Source organism: Meleagris gallopavo, chromosome 21 (assembly GCF_000146605.3).
Source record: "Meleagris gallopavo isolate NT-WF06-2002-E0010 breed Aviagen turkey brand Nicholas breeding stock chromosome 21, Turkey_5.1, whole genome shotgun sequence".
Classification (NCBI taxonomy): Eukaryota; Metazoa; Chordata; class Aves; order Galliformes; family Phasianidae; genus Meleagris; species Meleagris gallopavo.
In genome coordinates this window covers 6342681-6362271 of record NC_015031.2, presented here as the reverse complement: position 1 = coordinate 6362271, position 19591 = coordinate 6342681, and the positions used below count along the sequence as shown (strand labels likewise).

The 19591-nt window shown below is 42.7% G+C and overlaps 1 protein-coding gene across 7 annotated transcripts in view; it reads right to left on the bottom strand.

Moving 5' to 3' along the window:
- Positions 1–19591, bottom strand: part of KSR1 (kinase suppressor of ras 1) — a 48138-nt gene that overhangs the window by 13117 nt on the left and 15430 nt on the right. For 4 of the 7 annotated variants that reach the window (XM_010721977.3, XM_010721974.2, XM_031556443.1 and 1 more), the window contains exons 2-11: positions 17472–17612; positions 7918–8065; positions 5985–6456; positions 5491–5495; positions 3653–3713; positions 2536–2619; positions 1959–2020; positions 1747–1853; positions 1276–1444; positions 30–71 (exon numbers count right to left, since the gene is read on the bottom strand). In XM_010721977.3, the coding sequence (XP_010720279.1) occupies positions 30–71; positions 1276–1444; positions 1747–1853; positions 1959–2020; positions 2536–2619; positions 3653–3713; positions 5491–5495; positions 5985–6456; positions 7918–8026 (1111 nt within the window). In that variant the 5' untranslated portion in view covers positions 8027–8065; positions 17472–17612. Of the gene's footprint in view, positions 1–29; positions 72–1275; positions 1445–1746; positions 1854–1958; positions 2021–2535; positions 2620–3652; positions 3714–5490; positions 5496–5984; positions 6457–7917; positions 8066–8185; positions 8388–14632; positions 14722–17471; positions 17613–19591 lie in introns of those variants that run through there. The other 3 variants (XM_019621966.2, XM_019621964.2, XM_010721972.3) reach the window with 3 other exon arrangements.

Sequence of the window (19591 nt, the reverse complement as noted above, 5' to 3'; positions counted from 1 at the left end):
AGTTAGTAGAATTAAAACAGTCAACTCACCTGGGAAGATAAACTGTTGTCTATGCTGAATATAGTAGGCAGCTTTTGTTTGGTTAAAAAAAAACAAAAAACAAAAACACCAGAAAAAAAAAAAAAACAACAAACAAGTTAGAGGATCATCAGTAAGTGCCACATATGCATTCCATGAATTAGTCCCAACTCACTGTTGGGAAGCAGATTAGTTGATTATCAGTCTGCTTTAGGGGTGAATTTCAGCACATGCGTTTTTGGAAGACAGATGACACTTGTCACATGAATGCTGTGTTACCAATAAGCAAGCAGCCTGGTGGGAAAACAACCCATTCAGACATCAAGTGCAACAAGCAAACTCAGAGAACCCAGGGATACTAACAGGCAGGCCCAGGGAAAAGCTGGTCCTTCAGTCCTCTCTCATATCATCAGATTTTCCAAGCTGCATGCAGAGAGGCTGAACCTCAAGAGCTATTTGCAAGTTTTAATTTCACTTAATTTGAATTACTTGTCCTAATACAAAGTAACTGCTGTAGAATCCTTGCTCTAAACTGGCACTGCTTCTGCTCCTTTTAAGGAGGCTAAAACAGCAACTTTCACAGGTGAGATATCTTCTGCACAACACAGCAGTATTTAAGGCCAGATGCAGCACCTGTTTAGCAGCATGTGACTTCATGTCTAGATGGAAGGAATTAATTCTCCTATGAAAACCTTTCTTCTATCAGCTTTGCTAAAGACAGCATATTTGAGTCCTTAATCTGTGAAGTATGTAAATTCTTCACCATATACACCTGTCTACACTTTAAAAGCCAGTGTTCGTTGTTGGTTATCTTTTGGAAGGGACCAATAAAAATAATTCATGCAAGTTTTCATTTTAATATTTTGTTTTAGCGATAAACTTATGATTTAAAGCCTCTGGTGACCAAAAACAGCAGGCAGCATGCATTTTATGATACAGTAAGAAAAATGAAGAAAAGAATTCCACTTTCTTTTAGTACTCATCAGAAAAGAAAAAAAGAAAAATAAAGTAGGAAGATTACATCGTGTAAGAAAGGTACCAGAACTCCTCAGTAATTTCCTTCCTGCAAAACTATCTTGACTTAAAACCTTGTAAGAACAGACTGTTTCCTTCTATCAGATACAGGAAAAAACTTTCAAACCTTGAGGAAGACTCAACTATCTATTCAGAAACCTGAATCTACTTATGAAGTCTTGGTTAGCCTCCACAGACACCTTTCTCATCTTGGCAGAGTTCTCCAGAAAAAGATGATTTTACCTGGGAAGTTAAATCGTCCATCTCTCTGGCCCATAGGAGATAAGTTTGGGGGAGGTGTTGCACTGGGAGGGTTGGAAGACTGGAAAGGTGCTGGAGAAGATGGCGTGGAAGAGGTTGTAGAAGAGGGATTACTGCTGGAATCCAGATGATTTATTGCTGGTGGGTGCTCCTGGAATGCAGGAAAAGTCACTAATGAGTACATAACAAAAATATAGAGTTTCCATTAATGTTTAATGAAACGAGGAAGGCTGTCCCTAGCCTCAACACAACACAGTTTCTCTGAGTGAGGAGGAGGCTCAAGATGTGCACAACCAATGTTTAACAAGGAGGAAAAGTCATTCTAAAGACTCTTTGCAAAGTGAAAGCTAAAGTGCCATTCTTGTTCCAGCCAGTAAGATATTGCTGTGACCTCTCCTTATTGTAGTTCCTCACTGACTTTGAGGCAGAAGATTCACATCAGTCACTACGTACCTTTTTAGTGACTGCTTTGGGAAGAGTTCCAAACTGTGGTTCTGTTGGTCTGTCTACTGGATTGTTGATATCAGAAGGGACAGACTCTGTTCTCCTTATTTTGGTAACTGAAAAACAGGTTGGAGACGGGATGGAAAAAAACCTTTAATCAGACATTATTCTTGTGATGCCATCAGCTACTTTGATGTGCTAAGAATTTGTAGTAAACTTACTGGGAAAGAATGATATTCTACAAGCAGGTGCCTCTTTAGTACACTTGTTGTGACATTTCAATCTGAAAGAGAAACGTTAAATAGCACTGTTTTTTCCTATAAAGAAGCCTACCCATAATTTATATTATTTATGCAAATCTTAAGAATTCTGGAAAGTTCTAAGCCCCAAAGCAGATCCATGTGTTCATATGAAGAATCCCGTTATATGTATCATTAGGCTAATGAAAGTCAGATAGATACCCTAGCATCTGATTTATTTCTAATAGATTTATCTTCACTTATGCCTATCTTGAGACGGGGGACTGTGAAAATTTCAGCTCACTGGACTGAAAATCCAGAGAATCAAAACCAAATCCTTCTTGCTATACAGGCACTCAACATCCAGTACAAGATCTGCCTATGATCAAGTAGGTTCCCAGCCTAAATATTGGTACACCTAAGCAACCCACTGCCAGTTTGACTGTAAGAAGTAACACCGCTGTTAACAGTGCATCACATCTTGAGATATTTGTTACTGACAGACTTGAATGAATAAAACCTAAACTTCTTATGTAAAAGATCATCTTTGTGTGCTCACCTGCAGTACTTACACTTCACCCCAAACATCATGCTTTTCTGGCAAACTTGGCAAATCTGAGATAACCAAGACTTTGTAGAGAACCTAAGCAGAGGAAAGAGGGGAAAAAAAGTTAACTGTGCCTAAAGAAAACTACATTTGTCGCTACAGACTCCTTTAGCATTTTCAGAAAAGGGCAAGTGGTGTTATGGAAGACTTCTCACTTTTCTGATCAATAGCAACTGAAAGAAGGCTAGCACTGATTCTGCTGGACTCTGGCTAGCTTGAATGTCTTTACAAATCTGGAACCCAATTTACAGTGCGTGCAGTGATGGTGGTAAGAGTATTAACCTTTTTACTAAAAAGATCTGATAGGTTTGTTTGGCATTAGCACTAGCTGTCCCAGTTTTGGTTTGGATTTGGGAAGGGGGCATGCAGGAAACTACAAAGGAAGAAAAATGCTTTTTCCATGAAAGGAGGAAGGAGCAGCTTCCCTTTCATTTTTAGCAGCAGAAGCATTTTAGAAAAGGTACTGCTGCACAGTTCTTTTACTTAGGCTGATAAGTAGGATGAGGGGAAATGGTTTTAAGTTTTTGGAGGGGAGATTTAGGTTGGACATCAGGGGGAATTCTTTACTATGAGAGTGGTGAGGTTCTGGAACAGCAGCCCAGAGACATTGTGGATGCCCCATCCCTGGAGGTGTTCAAGGCCAGGTTGGATGGGGCCCTGGGCAGCCTGGTCTAGCATTAAATGGCAGGTTGGTGGCCCTGCATGTGGCAGGGGGTTGGAGATTCATGATCCTTGAGGTCCCTTCCAACCCTGGCCATTCTGTGATTCTGTGATTAGTTAGTCCTTTCACCCAGGACACAAGCCCCTAACAAAACATTACTGCTGTTGGTACACCAGTCACTGAAGAATCACAAGTCAGTTAGCTTTGGAAAAAGGATTTCATGAGCTGAACACATCAGAGATATTAAAAACAGAAGGAGCTGAAATAGAGATTGAAGGTTGAACTTGACAAATGAGGCACCCAACCCAACTTCAAGCGCATCTTTACTACTACAAACACACTATGATGCTGTTTTGGTCTGACCCCTCCTTTATTTCCTTTGTGGTTCCCACAGTACGTGTTGCTTACCTGTGTGTTACAGCTAAGCCAAAGTCTCTTCGTACCATTTGAGGGGATCCTTGGGAGAGTTCTGATGGAGAACAAAGATCTTTTAGGGAAGCGTTACCCACAAGCACACTTAACAGTTTAGATATAAACACAGTTACAGATAAAACTAGTAGCCATGACTTCTCTAGAAGCAAAGCTGAGATCAATTTGCCTTGTGCAGTAAAACTACAAGATAGTAGTGTTTTTCATACAGAGGCAATGTAAACTAAAATTTGGTGTCAGAATCATCATTCTTCCTTCCTTGCATTAAAATGTTATGTATTATTTTTAGGGGTTAAGTAAGCCCTAGGCCATTCTCATAACCAAGTGGGAAGTCGCACAATAGTTTGTTCCCAATTGACTTTCCACCAAAACCATCATCCAGTTTTCATGGAATCAGTAGATTTCAGTGTATTCTTTTATACTGTAAATTATTATCACCATTTTATAGACAGAACCAAGTGTGGCCCAGAAGAATAAAAAAAAATTCAGCTGGCATCACTTAGCTAGCCAATAAATGCAGAAAAGGAGAGCTACAGTCCAAAATCCCAGTCCAGTGCTCCAGTGGTTATACCAAAAAACTTCCTGGAAGCTCTCAAATATCAAGACTGCCATACTTCCTGAATTAAATCTGTAGACATTTTGTAAACTAGGAGAAAACTCAACCTGTAGGTATCAGCATAGGCTCAAGACGGGACACTGTCAATGCTTATAAAAGCCAGTCTCTCTCTTTGACCCTAGGTGGCACCAAATTCTTTTTTTTTTAAATAATTATTCCAGTGAACTTTTCAAGGCATCTGTTGTCTTCAGCATCTCACAATAGGCTGGACTGACTAGCTGTTCTTCCAAAGAATACTGCTGAGCAAGTGCGGACATCCAAACCACAACTGTCTGCATTCATCATCATAACATAAGTCATGACAAAAATATATAAATTTTGGAATTTAATGGGACATAAGAGAGCCCACAGTATAATTTTTAAAATAGACTATGTGCATAGAAGCACCAAAAATCTTAATTTGTTTTAACATTTTCTTATGCCTTTTCAATTCATTATATAAATTCCATCACTCTGCAGAGAGAAATGCTCCAATTTCTGCTTACACTTTCATTTTACAATTTTCTCTCTTTGTACTTTTTCCATTTTTGAAAGTAATTTCTGGGATTTGCTCTAAAGACTACAAGAGAAATGTGTGGTCCTTATATAAACTTCCATACTTGACAGAATGGTGAGGCACTTTCCTAGAGCTTCTAAGGTTATAAGTTCTGTGTCTAAGAGGCAGCTGCACACAGTCATGTTCAGTAGCATTAAAGCACCAAACGTGTCGGTGTATAAAAGCACAAGTCCTTGTCCTGCAGACTCTTGAATGTGTGAACAGACTCATCAGCAGAGGAATTCTACATTTAGGAATGTGCTGAAGCATTTCTCAAAAGGTCACACACGACTGTCTGGTTTCATCACAGAGACACTAGGCAGTGAATATCTGAAGACAAACGGTTAGATCTCTTTCTGGTACCAAGGGACACCAGTATCAGCTCTCAGAAGTCAAAGACAAACAGTTACACACAAACTCCTTGTTTTAGCCCTTAAACATCAGCATTCGTTTTTCCTGCTTTTGTCATCCGAAGAAATACAGGGTACAAAGACCCTGTAAGCATCCTGCAATTCTTCACAAAGGTAACAGGAGCTCTGGAATACAAGGCCTTATTATAGGGCTTTCACAGGCTGGACAGAGGTGACCATACTGCAGGCTGTTGACAATGACAGGTTCTTCTCTCCCAGTCAAGGAAATACAGACAAACCTGTAAAAATCTCTTACCGAACCTAGAGAACAAGAAGAAAAAAAAGCCTGGATCAGTCAAAAATAAATATTTAGCTTAAGAGTACCTGTCTTCATACAGAGGCATAGCTGTCACATAGATAGGTTTTCTTAAAGCTCACATTAGCAGCTAAAACACATCTTAAGATAAAATGTAAAAGGATACCAGCCACCTGAACTGAGAGGAACATTTAAGGTCAAAAGAGAATTGCAGGATATGGAATCGACTATTAGATATTTGAGAAAAAAAATGGTTGGGGCCTTTTCATAGCAGCAGTCATCCCAACCTCCCAGGAAGGTGCAATTTCAAATAAGGAAACTATTAGTGAGCCAGTTTTGTGGTTATCCTAGAATATCCCACTGATACCGACTGTAAGACTGCAGTGAAACCACAACCAGGCAGCTGGCCACCAGCATCAGAACTGGAGCACCGAATGCCTGTTGGGATGAATACAGCTCTTCAGTGCCCAAGGGGAAGGAAGCATCATGCTTACTTGATTGGAGGAACATCATCTATCCTGTTTCCCAGCTGTGATTCATGGGACTTGCTCCTTGTGAGGGTTGGAAAATTAGGTAGCAGCTGAAAAACTTTCCGGCAAGGAGGAGGAGGAGTCCGTGGTGGCTTCAACTTGTGCCGTCTCTTGGCTTGAGGAGTGGTTGGGGGAGTGATGGTGATGCTATGAGGAGTCCTTGGTGTTAACTTTCCACCGTGTGCAGGGAAGGCAAAAGGGTCCAGGAGGTTATCTGCATAGATAGAAGGTCCGTGACTCGAGGCAAGAGAATCTGAAGATGAGATTGTAGATACCGACACCGATCGTGCCTGCGGGCCGTTGCCCTTGGGAAGGTTCATTGCACTGTGAGTCCACGTGGGCGCAGAGGAGCAAGGGCACTCAGTTGTGTTGGTAGAGCTGTTCTCTCGGCGTGCTTCAGAAAGATTCATCAGCACATCATCTTTTAACTCCCCACCTGTTCAGCAACCATAGCAATGTTAGGTTAGAAAGAAAAGAAAACAAAAATGCTGGCACACAATACTGCGTGATGCAGCGTTAGGCTTTGAGGTGTTTTTTTCCCCTTCTTTGCATCCAGTCAAGTAATTGCTTCTCCTCTCCTAAGATCCATCTATGCCATCAGCTAAAGTTAACCTTTAAAACAAGGACTGCATTAGTTACCCTTTTTTCGTATCTCAAATTCTAAACTAAAATACATTTTAGAAGATCTTATGTTCTAACATAGGTTGAATTTTAACAGATTAAGTGGTAGTTATGTATCTAGGCTTCAAAAAAAAAAAAACCTCTCAAAACACAGAATTATTATTATTTTTTTAATGAAAAAAGAGGAACATTAATACAAGTGTACCTGCATTTGGGCTAGATGCCAATGCCTTCTGAACAATGGCTGATATTGCTACATATGGATGGGAAATATTTGACAATGCAGGACAAGAAAGATTAGAAAAAAGGAAACATGAAATTGAACTGTTTGATGGCTTTTCCATTAGCTAATCTTTATGATTTGTGAATGATATAAGCTGTCATAATTCCAACAGGAAACAACACCTTTCAGTGACAGATGAGTAACTGTTACAAAGAAAGATCTGATGCACAGGACTGCCAGTATGCTGGTATGCCATGTCTGATACAGATGGAATTTACAGTGCTGTGAAGGTAGCCCTGGGAAGGTGGCAGGGGAAGATGGTGAAACAGCACTCTGGGAATCTTAAGGTTGTTCTTAAGTAATTTAGTCAGATCCACTGGACACGTGCATTCCTAATTAAACAGACAGTGTCCTTCTTTCCATAATTTCAGTGTAAATCAAAGTTCTTTCTAGCTCTTACATCTGCTACTGGAATTTGGCTAATGATTATATCAATTTCCAGTCAGAAAAATAGCAGGAAGGAAGCAGCTTTAAAGAGAAGTAAGTCAATTGGCACCCTGCAAGCTACGCAGTGATAAAGGGTTGTCAGAGCAATGTTCTGCTTTTCCAAAGAATTAAGCTGAAAAACACCCAGGTTTCTGAGCTACATCATATGAAACTGAATTACCTTCTCTCTGAGCTGGCAATATCTGGGGAGAGCAGTTTGCATTTGTTAGGTCCAGGATACTAAATGATGGAAGATTCACTGCAGCATCAGACCGAAGTCTGAACACAGAGGGAACAATCATACAGTCTGTTGAGTTGGAGAGTCTATTTCTACATACATTTATTTCCAGAGCTGAAAATATTGTCAAAAAACCAAATCTCATTCATAGCTTTAGATGCACTTGATTGCTCTAATTTCATGCAGATCCAAGAGCTATAACCTGACATCAGTTATAGCATATAGCCAAAGACACAAAGGTTTCTGGAGGTTGTCTCAAATGAAAGGAAGAAGGATGTGATCTGGGTTGCTGAGAAACTAATCCCATAGGAAAAAAAGCAGTCCTATACCTGATCCAGTCACCTTCCTTAAACAGCTCAGTGCCCCATTGAGTCTGGAGCACTCCTCATCTCTGGCGCCACATCTCTTCATTGTTTCTTTCACCTTTGATTCATTCATTTCAAGTAAGGCATCTAAGGTTAGCTCCTCTGGTATTCTCTGCAGGAGGAAAAAAAAAAGTCAATATACTTTTTCATATATACCAATGATAAGACTGTCATCTTTGATGCAAAGTAGTGCCACTGTCTCACTGCCTGGTCTGACTCATGATTTACTCACTTGGTAGTGTATCTCTCGTAGGGATCAGTGGGTCAGTAGTGATCACACAGCAGCAAGTGCTCAGAATGTGCTCTCCGCTCTCTCTACACCAAGAGAGATCAGGCACATGCTTGGGTGTGCTCTGTATCACTAGGATGTCATTGTCCTTCGCCAGTATTTAAATCAGGATTAGAGCTGACTGAAATATTCTTCTTTCCTTCCCCTGTGGAAAGTTTTCACTCAGTATTTTTTAAAAGTTACTAATTAAAGTTATCTATATCATTAAAACAAAGCAGGCCAAAAATCTGGAAAAAAAAACAAACTGGCAAATATTTGGTTTTCACTGGAGAAATGAAAAGTTCAAACGGAGTGGAAAATGTCTTCTTTCATCAAGAGAAAGAATGTTTTGATAGAGATACTGATCTCCTTAAGCAATTTTACTTTCACTAGAGGAGCAGCCTTACTGATACCCTTAGAAAGATACTTGTGTAGATCTCCTTGTGCCTCTTAATACCCCAAACCCCCAAAAAGATAATCAAGCAGACACAAAAGGTACAGGATTCTGGAAAGTATGAAATGATCGGACGTTCCCTAACAAAGTTAAGCTCTCTGCTCCCTCATTCAAATGTTTCCAGCGTAAGTCTGCAGCAATTGTAGTTAATAAACAAAACCAGGATACTTAGTGCAGATACCCAGGAATTTCCCTTGCAGTTTTGCCTAAACAAACCTCACTGCTGCCTGTTCTCACGATGAGATCACAAATTTCACAATATTTGGCCTCCTTCCTGAAGTTTCAGCTGCTGGAACCGTGCTACATAACAAGGTTTCAACCTCTATTTAGGTAGGAAACAGACTGTATCTGTTTGAAAATAAAAAGCTTGAAATCTTGTGGACATTTAACACCAACCCTTCAAACCCTAAAAGGCTGCAAATCAAATTTGAGTGTGCATTGATTAATTTGTTTTAAGATCACACCTCTCACAATCCCGACTAGGGACAGAAGTTAGCCTGGGTCCTAAAATCAACAGATGAATCAAAACAGCTGCCATTGCTTTGACACAGGCAGCTGGTCTTAAACATTCTGAAATGCTCAAGTAGAGGTACTGAGAGTGCTCCGCTAATCACACCATACTTCTAAAGTGATTAAGAGATAAAGTTAACCTGCCTTAATTCAGGCATTTCAATGCTAAACATCTTACATTTGAACTAACTTTCCTAAAATCCACCACTTAAATATTCCAGCACGCAGCCAGCCCAGCTTTGTTCACAAAGCTCCCCAGCCAAACTGAACTAATTCCAAAATTAAACCAAGTTTGTCTGACAGTGAGCTGTTTCCCAGCACCCTCTGGTTCCACTCCTCTGCACGCAGAGAGCAGCTCACAGAAGCATCTTTGTTCAGCACAATCACAAGGCTGGCTGTGATGCAAGATGCCGGCCTCGCAGTGATGGGAGCAGCCGTGGCACAAGCGCGATGCATCCCCGCAAGATGGGAGCGGGGTGTCAGAGGGACGGGGTCAGCCAGACACATCCCAGCACTGCCAGTCCCGTACCTACAAACACCTAAAACAGGGCAGAAAGCCTTCAACCACCACGGGTGCCCCTGCTTTCTAAAGCAAAGATGTTACCTCTTCCATTAAAGCGTAAGGGAAAGCCAGTGCCTCTTGCGAGACACGCTCATCCCACTTCAGGCTTTTACACAGTCACAGAACAAGCAGGATTACAGCGATGTCATCCTTGAATTATCTCAAAACATTTCCTCACTACCACCACTCCCTGAGCTGAGATGACACAGCTGCTGCTTTAAGCAGTGGCCTCACACAGCTCTCAGTATGAGCTCCCGAGTCACATTACCCAGTGCCACCTCACTTTCCTATCCTTTGCATGACACAGAAGTAACCAGTAACTTGTTAGAGCTGTTCGTAAGTCAATCAGTAAAATGAGATAGACTAAGATTTCCTCAGGAACCTGAACATGTCCACCACAGACGACCCCACCCAGGCCCAGGCTTCAAGCAGTACTGTGAGCAGATGAAATGCGGGGCCAGCCAGGATGGGACGCGATGGATAGAGGAGGTGGGGATCAGATTCCCTCTGCTCCTACTCTGTGGAGGCCCCAAATTGGAAAAGCACTGCTGATCTGCAGTGCTAACATTCGGGCTGATGATTGGCACAGGGGGTATCAAGGCTTGGCAGCTAATTATTCCAGTGAGCCACAATACTTTGTAACAGCAGGTGTAGCATCACATGCCAAAAACTGAGCAAGTTCTCCTTGCTCAGCTTAGAGATTGCAGTTAAGTCAGTAAAGGAAATCCCAATAAAATATCATATTTTAAATATGTAGAGGCTAGAAGAAAGAAGGAAGTCAGTTTGTTCTGCAAGCCTACCTCCCTCCAGGTACCCAGGATGCAGTCAGGTTCTTTTCTATCTATTCTCCTTTTACAAGGAAGGCAGAGTACAGCAGTTACCCAGGGCATGTGCCACAGCACTTCTGAGCCTTGTTAACCCATAGTTAACATAGTTAACCTAACCCATAGTTAGTCCTCAGTGGAGTATGACATGGTCTATTAGGCCTTCATACAAAAACAAAAAAAACAAACAAACAAACAAAAAAAAAAACCAAAAACCAGTATATTCTGAATGTGTGATTCAAGTCATATCAGCGAGGAAGAACTGACTATTTTTTACTTATCCCAAATTAGCTCTCCTGGTTGTGCTAGTATAGACAAGGCTTCAGTGGGGAATTCCAATTCCCTACTGCAGGAGGTATGAGGAATGGCATCTGGGCTCAGCTCTGGCTCCTACGAGCACATGCTCATTGGTCCCCGGGGACAGTCCACAAACACAAAATTGTTCATCTCCACCAGTACAGATGGGTGGGGATGGTGGGAAGGAGTTGCCACAATGGTCTCTGAGCGGAGCTGAGTCCTGCACAGCAGCATTTGGAGCCCCACAGGTCCTTCTCTCATTCCCACAGGAAAACCTTAACACCAGTTTTTAAGAAATGACAAAGCACTCCAAGCTACTGCCTTTATACAAGTGCTCGGGCATCTCTTCCTTTGCGGTACACAGTTGCTGCGGAGGACTTGAACTCTGTCACCCCAAGGCTGACCAGTTTCACTTCCGCCAGCAGCACTGTGCTCTGTGCCTCAGTGCATGCAACACGAGGCACAGCCCAGCACTGCATGGAAGCTCACTGCTGGCTTTGCTCTCCATCCTAAGTGTGCTTTCACCCTGGCACACCCCGGCAGTGCAGCCTGCTGTAAGCTCATCTCCTTGCTGGGCCAGCACGCAAAGTCCAATCTACTCTTTTGCTCAATAGTTTAATTTTAGAAAGACAGCATAACAAGTTGTAGGAAAGTATAAGTACAGAAAAGGAGATTATGTTTAAACAGCCCCAATGACCTTGAGCTGGGAGAGCTCAGACTTTCTGAACCTGCTGCCACACAACAAAAGAAATAAGCCTTCAAAGAGGGGGAGGGAGGGGAAGTAAGAGGCTTTCTTTAAAGAACCACTCGTGTTGCACATATACGTGCAAATATGTGGCTTAGTATAAAACTGGCCAACATGAGCCCCTACGATCAGCCTTACATAATTTACCTGTGTTATCCTCCCAGCCAGCGTGACAGTGATGAGGGTCACCAGTTCAAGATGGAGCTTAAAACATGCCCCGCTGATGCTCTGGCTCAGCTGTTGAGCTGGGCTCCAGCCCCCCCCGGTGCAAGTGCAATTCTGAGCACTTCAGAAGCAGTTACTGACATTTTTCAGCACTGACAGTGAGCAATATGGGTTCAACAGACTCTTCACCTCATTCTTCACAGGTGCTGTGGCTTTAAAATAAATGCAGCTTGTAGGCTTGCATTAGGGCCAAGCTAAGTGCCATCTCCCCAGGTGCACCTTTCCTTGCTTACAGAATAACACAGCATGCTGCAAGATATTCACATACTACTCCAATAGTAAGGCAAAATTTATTAAAGGGAAAAAAAAGTACATCTAGAAACTGCTGCTTTCAATCTTTCAGCACCTCAGAACAGCACCAACAAAACTTACAGCCATACTCACATAAGCTGTGCAGCAGAAACAATGTTAAAAAAAAGCCCAAACCAGGAAGAGAACTTCTCTACAAAGCTCGCCTGCTTATCAGACATACAGACTCTGCACTTTGTAACATCCATGTTTAAAGAGGAGAGAGGCAAACCAGAGCATCCCAGAAGCCATCCAAAGGTTACTCTGAATTAGCCAGGGTGAAGAGTTCATGATGGCATCATGTCTTTAATCTTGTCTGGTGTCCAACTTAAATCCTTGAAACATGGCAAAAATGCTGATATCTATCACAGTGGATGAGATATTTTTGGTAAAGATTTTTTAGATAAGCCTACAGAGCTAATGCTGCTGGTACTTGGACAAATCAGCCTGACCTGCCCCTCAACCTAGTAGGCACGGCTCTTCCTGTAAAGACAGACAGTTGACAAGGCCCCAAGTATCTCCTCTTAAATCAATACATTCTCTCACCAGCCATCCTCCTGTGAAGCAGCAAATGTTAAAAGAGAAAGCTCATTACGTAAGGTGCTTAAATTCCCACTGACAGCTCTAAGCAAAGCACATCAGGATGCTCTTAAGAACATTTTGTGCCTGATGATTTTTCCTTTGCTCTGGTTTACTGGTGTCCAGTGAAGAAGTTACTGAAAAATCGTTCTGTTCTTAGATTTCTGAAGATTTTATGGGCATTCTGGAACGCCTCCCACAGTGAATTTCTAACTTGCATTAAATTGTATGTACATGCTATGGTTTTGCTTAACATCTTCACCGTTTCAGCTCTCACACAACCAGTGGGCAGAGAGAAGCTGACAGTCTCAGGGCAGTTCCACTCTGCTCTTTGCGGACAGGAGCTGTAGCTTTTCTGTAGGAAGGCAGGTGTACGGCTGCAGCATCTCACTGCAGTCTGGGGGGCCATGTGAGCCTCCCTGACCCCAAAGTGCCAAAGTGGCTCGGTGCTGCGAGGGGCACCCGCCTGCCATGGCAGGGCCAGTGAGCCCTGACAGCAGCAGGGAAAGGCTGCTCACACTGGGGAGTGGCCTCTGCTGGCACATGGTGATGAAGTACAGGTGCACAAAGCCTGCATGACAGAGTTCATTTGCATGCACATAATTAGCAGATTCAGGATCTCAGCTATCTAGCTATCGAGTCAGAGCTTCTGCTGTCAGAGCCATGGAAATCCCAGACAGATATCCTTACAGGAGATGAGAGGACACACCTGTGGAAACCTGACAGGGTTGGGCGGATCTGCCTCTGGTATTCCCCCAGCCAAAGTAAAGATGGACACACAGAAATGCCACACCTTTCCTCAAACAACTGCTCAGCATGATCCGCTGCAACCAAAGCCCAGTCCAACCAGCAAAACCATGGGCCATGACCTAAGATATCAGTGCTGCACTGGGGCCTCATCCTGTACAGCCTCTCAGAGGGACAGCAGAAGGCTCCTAAGTTCATTCTTACTCAAGGCACAAATCTGCTCTGCTGCTGTGTGCCAAGAGCTGCCCCTGGCTTGCTCAGGAACCAATCTGCCCCTCCCTATGCAGGACAGTTATCTGTACTAAAAACAGCTTTCCAGACTTGATTGACTGGAACCCGTGCTACACAGTGAGCAGGGCTGGCTCAGACATGCTTCAGGAGATAAAGAGTGACTGTGTTTCTAATTTACTTTTTTAAGATGATGACAAGTTATATGTGGGAACAGAATATTGATATTTCTGGGAAGAACAAGAGAAAAGGCAGAGAATTTTTTCTATGCTAAAGAAAGTAAGTTAATAGAGATTTTTTAAATCGCTTTTATTTGGAAGACATGCTGCAAGCCCAGAACCCAGTAAATAGCTCTGCAAGAAACTCCTTCAATCCAGCTGGGAGTGAGGCTCACATCCTCTTTTCTTCCCACTCTCCTCAATTCCCAACTCCAGCTCTCAAGAGGCGCATGGCAATCCAGAACAGGGTATCTTCCCAGGTACGTTTACAGAGCAACTTTCACCCACTGAAGACAACTACATAACTTTCTGTAGATTTCCCTCACCCACATTTTTTCATTCTCAGTTCAACTATCTCTTTTTCCCAGTTTCAGTCCACCATATTTAGCTATATATGCACCATTTTTTGTAGTAACTTACACACACACAGTGCTAATCCTCCTCCAAATCTCCTAGCCAAAAACAAGGCATTTCCTAGAAAAATGCTCTATTTAAAAAGAAAAAAAAGAAGCCACAGAACAATATTAGGCCAGCTCCAAAGCAGAACCTCCTCTACAGCAGCCGCTGTTTCCTACCATACAAATCTGTCTGGCAACTGATTAGAGGCACAGTAACAAAGAAACAGAAATAGCGTGAGTTAGGGCAGGGGGTTCCTTTTTTCCTTACCCCTCCAAATCGTGTATTCACAGACAGCAAACAGGATCACAAAGTCAACACTCGTATTTACCACCTACCTCCAAGTTTTCTAGGTCCACACAGAACAGCCCTTTCACTCTGCGCAGCATGACTGGCTGACTGTTATCCATGTTCACAGGAGCTTGAGCTGTCACCCAATGCCATAAACAGTGCATTGTTATTACTATAATCTCTTCCAGAACTAAAGGATTTTACAAGCAGTCATTATTCTTGTTTTAAATATAGGTTTTCAAAGAAAGAAAGGAGCCCAACAACAAGACAGCAATTATAACAGCAAGAGCTTTCAAGCTTCACAATGTCTAGAACAAGTCACTGGGCAAAAATAGGCTTCGGTCTGGACTGGAGGAGTCAGCAGATATTCTAATTTAGAGCTGCTGCTCTATTTCTGACGGGAGAGCCAGGGAGCTTCTGTACTTCCCTGCATGGCAGCTTTATTTGGGAGAGAGATGGGGGCGGGGGAAAGGAAGGAGGAGGAGGTGGGAGAGGGTGAAAAAGAGCATTGTTTCTCTAACTGCTGAGCTAAAAAACTGCTTTGCAATTAGGCTGTTTTTCAAAGGTGTTATGTCAGAGATTAGCACAATCTTGCAGTGCTCCCTCCAGCAACCCTAGAAATGCAAAGGAAACCAGAACCGTTTAAAAAAGCAAAGAAACCCAACAAAACAACAAACAGCCCATGGACTCAGGCCTGTCTCCTGAAGCAAGCAGTGGGCCGCAGGCAAGCCCTTCACCTGTGCACGCCTCCACTGCAACACCAGACCTCGGAGGCGGCCGCAGCAGAGCCCTGTTGCAGCTGGAGGCTTCTGAGGATCACAGAGGGGAAAGTTCTCCAACTCTACAGTTAGTTAGCAACTTTTTCAGTCAGTTTCAGAGCCTAAAAGTCCTAGAAAAAAGAAAGCTATGTGCCTTATGTGAAAAGATTATTACAATTGTGAGGTTATCTTTCTCCCTGTAGTGTTGAAACCCAGTGTAAGTATTTCAGTTTTACAGACAACTATCAGACTCTTAGAGATGTTCAGTGATTCCCCAGAGTAAATGTACAGTAGCAGCAGAACCAGGTATGGGACTTGAATACATCCCCACTTTCGTTGTCTGGCCCACTCAACTCTCTCTTTAAGGCTCCCTGATGGCTGCTCCCCACTCACCGCACAGACTGTGCATAATGCTAAGGGCAGCCACTTTGTATTTCATAATAGCTAATCTATTAAAGCACCTTCTGTCAGTGACTGCCCTTTTCAAATGATTCACCTGAAGTGTTGTTCACATGCATGAGATCTGAGCAACAGCAGGAATGATCCCATGACACCTCTAACATTTCTGAAAGACAGTCGCCCATCATGGACAGACATCTCTACTCAAAAATAACTGTAAAGACTAAATGTATTGCCCAGGTAATCTAAACACAGCAGGAGCTCTCAGCAGCTACATGAAGTGGATGCAGAACTTTTAAAAAATAGCCACAGACTTGGAATCATGGAGCAATTTCATTAAATGTACACCTTGTATTTCTGACCCACGGAACAGAAGGAAAAACAGTTTATACCTTGGTCACTGACTGGGAGAAGGTAATAAGCACAAATAAAAAGAGTGAACAGTTGGAAAATGTTCTCTTCCTGACTTGGATCAAAACCAAATTTGCTCATCTTTAGTGACTACACATACAGGACACTCCCCTGAATTATCAGGTTGTGGCAGATTTGAATTATCCACCTCCCTTCTCCCTGCTCACTCCACCTCTTCATCCCTTCCCCCGGTTTTGCAGGCACCACAAAGGATTTCAAAAAGAGCTACAAAGACATTCTTTTAGGCTCAAGCAATTCCAGTAACCCTAGAAACCAACAATAGTTGTGAGCCTGGCAGTTTGGCCACGGCAACAGGCTGCTTTTCTGTTCTGTCACTGCCTCTGCTGCACCTTCAGCTGTGCCACCCAAACCCTCACTGGGCTGGAGGACAATATCCATTCTAAAGCATCACTTTTAAAATAAACAGTAGTAAATAAAAGGTACAGCTCTGTCTCTAACTCATCCTATTTCACCAGAACCTGTTCAGTTACAGCAGGATGAATCTGGAATAACTTTCATAGAAATCTGCTCCATTTTTCATTTAGTCTTTTTACAGGCAGATTCCTGATGAAGTCAAAGAAATCGTGGCTTGTGTAAGGATCAAAGGAAATTGAGTGCAAACACTGAGCCAAAAAATGTGAAAAAAGAATGGAAAAAGCCTTTTCTGCTTTGTTTAGCTGCCAGTAGAATGAGCTCTACTTATACTACCGTTAATGTTATGCAGAACAGAACTTTCCCCAGTACAGAACAGCACAGATAAGTCATGCACAGGCCAAACCCAATGAAACAGTCCAAACCGTGAGGTTCTACTTATCACCTAAACAGAGGCAGGATTTCAGACTCTTAAAAAAAAATGCGTCCAGACAGGAGCTGGGGGCGTTGTCTTGTCTGGTCATTGCTGATTCCAGCAAGAGTATCAGATTATTCTGTGCAGTAAAAGGATCTCCAGTGATTTGCATGTTAAGAATTAAATGATAAAGAATCTGTAAAGATCAGAAATGTTCACGGTCTGTGAGCATGAACAGCTGATGCTGGCCACCACACAGAACACCAGAGGAGTTATTCATTTCATTCTTTCGCAGTGATGCAATGCTCTTTAGTATCAGTTTGAACCAGACTTCACTCACAGGAGGAGGCTTTGTGTGAAACAAAAAAAACCAACACGATTATTTGTTTCTGAGTAAAGACTCCCACTCTGTCAAAATCCAGACCACAGCTTCACAGCTGCCCAGAAAACTAACTCAAACCCAGCAGGCAGCTGGGAAAGTCACATATGAGGGGGCAGGAAGGTTCTGTGCAGATGGTTGCTTCTGCTTACCTGTACAACTTCTTTCCTCACATTGACAATGTCTAACCAGTCATTGAATCTCGGGTAGCTGTTGAGCTCTGCTGTCCTGTCATTCAGGGGCACACTCAGCTTGCACTGCCGCTGTCGGTGGATGTAGTCAATCAGTTTCACCTGTTGGAATCCAGAAAGCAAACCATTAAGTTCCTTGGGAAAAGCTGTCATCTTCACAGGCTTGCATAGTACCAAGGCAAAGGAGATACTCGTCTGTGATATAATGATGACATGCTCCTACAGGCACTCAGAGAAGCTCCTACATGGAAGCATTTACCTCACAGAGAGCATCTTTAGTATTTCAGGAGAAGGCAGTGCAGAAGTTTCTCAGAGCTATGTTACATATGCAGAAGCTTCCCAAAAGTACACTGCGTATTCAGTGACTGCTTTCAAGCAGGACCTCCTATTTCCTTGGTACAAAGACTCAGCAGACCTTCCTTATCTCCTCGGTTCAGCGACACAGCTCCTTCTGTTACCTGAACGAATTGCAGGCCAGGGTATCCATCAACAAACACTAGCAAGCTTCATAATATTGTTACAGCTTGTATCAGTAGGACCCTGTAGGGCCCATTCCTGCAGGACACAACGCGAAATCCGTATCAACAGAAGTCCTGGGAGCGGCTGGGCATCTCGATAAAATATGAAAGGGCATCCCAGCCATTTGAAACAATTAACTACATTCAGATTAACAGCACTGCGCAGATAGATGCAACCTCATGCTGGATGCTGTGGGCACTGCTAGGGTAACATGCCGGATTCCCTGTCCTCTGACCCATTGCTCCCATATGTTTGCTGCACTCTCTTTCATCTGGCCTTCATTTGGAATAGGAAGTCAGTGAGGCAGGAGTAACCAGTGTACCCAGAGATTCCAAAGCCCGCAATCTGATGAATATTTCTACTACAAAATCAGATTAGAAACAATATCTTCTTAAAATTAAAATTTAAGATTTATTCCAAAACTTTGATTGCCCATCTCGTGCTTAATGCACTACTCAGAAACTGACATCTCAAGCCCAGAATATAAAAATGACAAGAAGGAATATAATAATTTGTACTTTATGTTTGCTTATCAAAAACAAAATACTCTCAAAAGACTTTTCACTATGTCACACATTCCTATGGGGGAGACTTAAGCTTCAAAACAGTGCCTCAAAGCAAGTTAGCTGATCCATGATTTGCAAATGAAAACATGTCCTTAGTCAATAAATTGTAGCATTTGGGACAAGATTAGACTATAAATGAAAAAATAAACACAAATTCTTTCTCCACTAAAATCTCTCTCCCCTTGAGCTTCTGCTCAAAATATTTTTATTCTCTGTATCTGAAGAATGCAGTATGTTACTTATATGTTATACGTGGGAAAGAGAATTAGACCATTTCCCCCTACCCTAGATAAAGGATATATAAGAAATGAGGGAAAATGGATATTGTATTTGATCTCAAAAATGACCGCCGTATGGAGTACAGTGCTTTTGGCATGCTCATCAGTCTGGGAGAGCTACCAATACTGGGATAATATAAATTCTTCCTTGGCAGTACCGGGAGTAAGGAGTAGATGCTATTGGATGCAGGCTTTGATGGCAGGCATGTAAGATGTGGGAGCATTTACATCCAGCTGAAATCAGAGGAACTTTTTAACTCTTAACATGGCTTTGGAGCATAATACCTAACAGAAATTACCTTGAAAATCTCTCTCAATCTTTCTCAATCTCAGTACTTATTTACTTATTGTTACAGAGAGGAGAGGATAACACTTCCTTTTTTCCATTCTTTGCTTTCTGCAGTCAGTCCCAGTGCTGCAGAGCAGTGCAGGGCAGGTTTTGCAGACAGCTGTGGCCCTGCTGCAGGCAGCTGCGCAGCACTGAGCTGATGATGCTTCACAGGCCGTGGTCCTGTCCCCATACCAGCTGGGGACCAGTGAGCTCTCACTCCTTCAGCGTAGTGCCATGCGCTGGTGTGACTGCGACTTCTGAGCGCTGCTGCAGCTTGGTGTGCTTGTACTTATTCTCAAAGACAGGCTGTCAGCTGTGCCCTCCTGCACAGTTGTACCTTCATCTGTATGCAACTCTAAATCAAGATGTCTCTGCAACATGCATGCT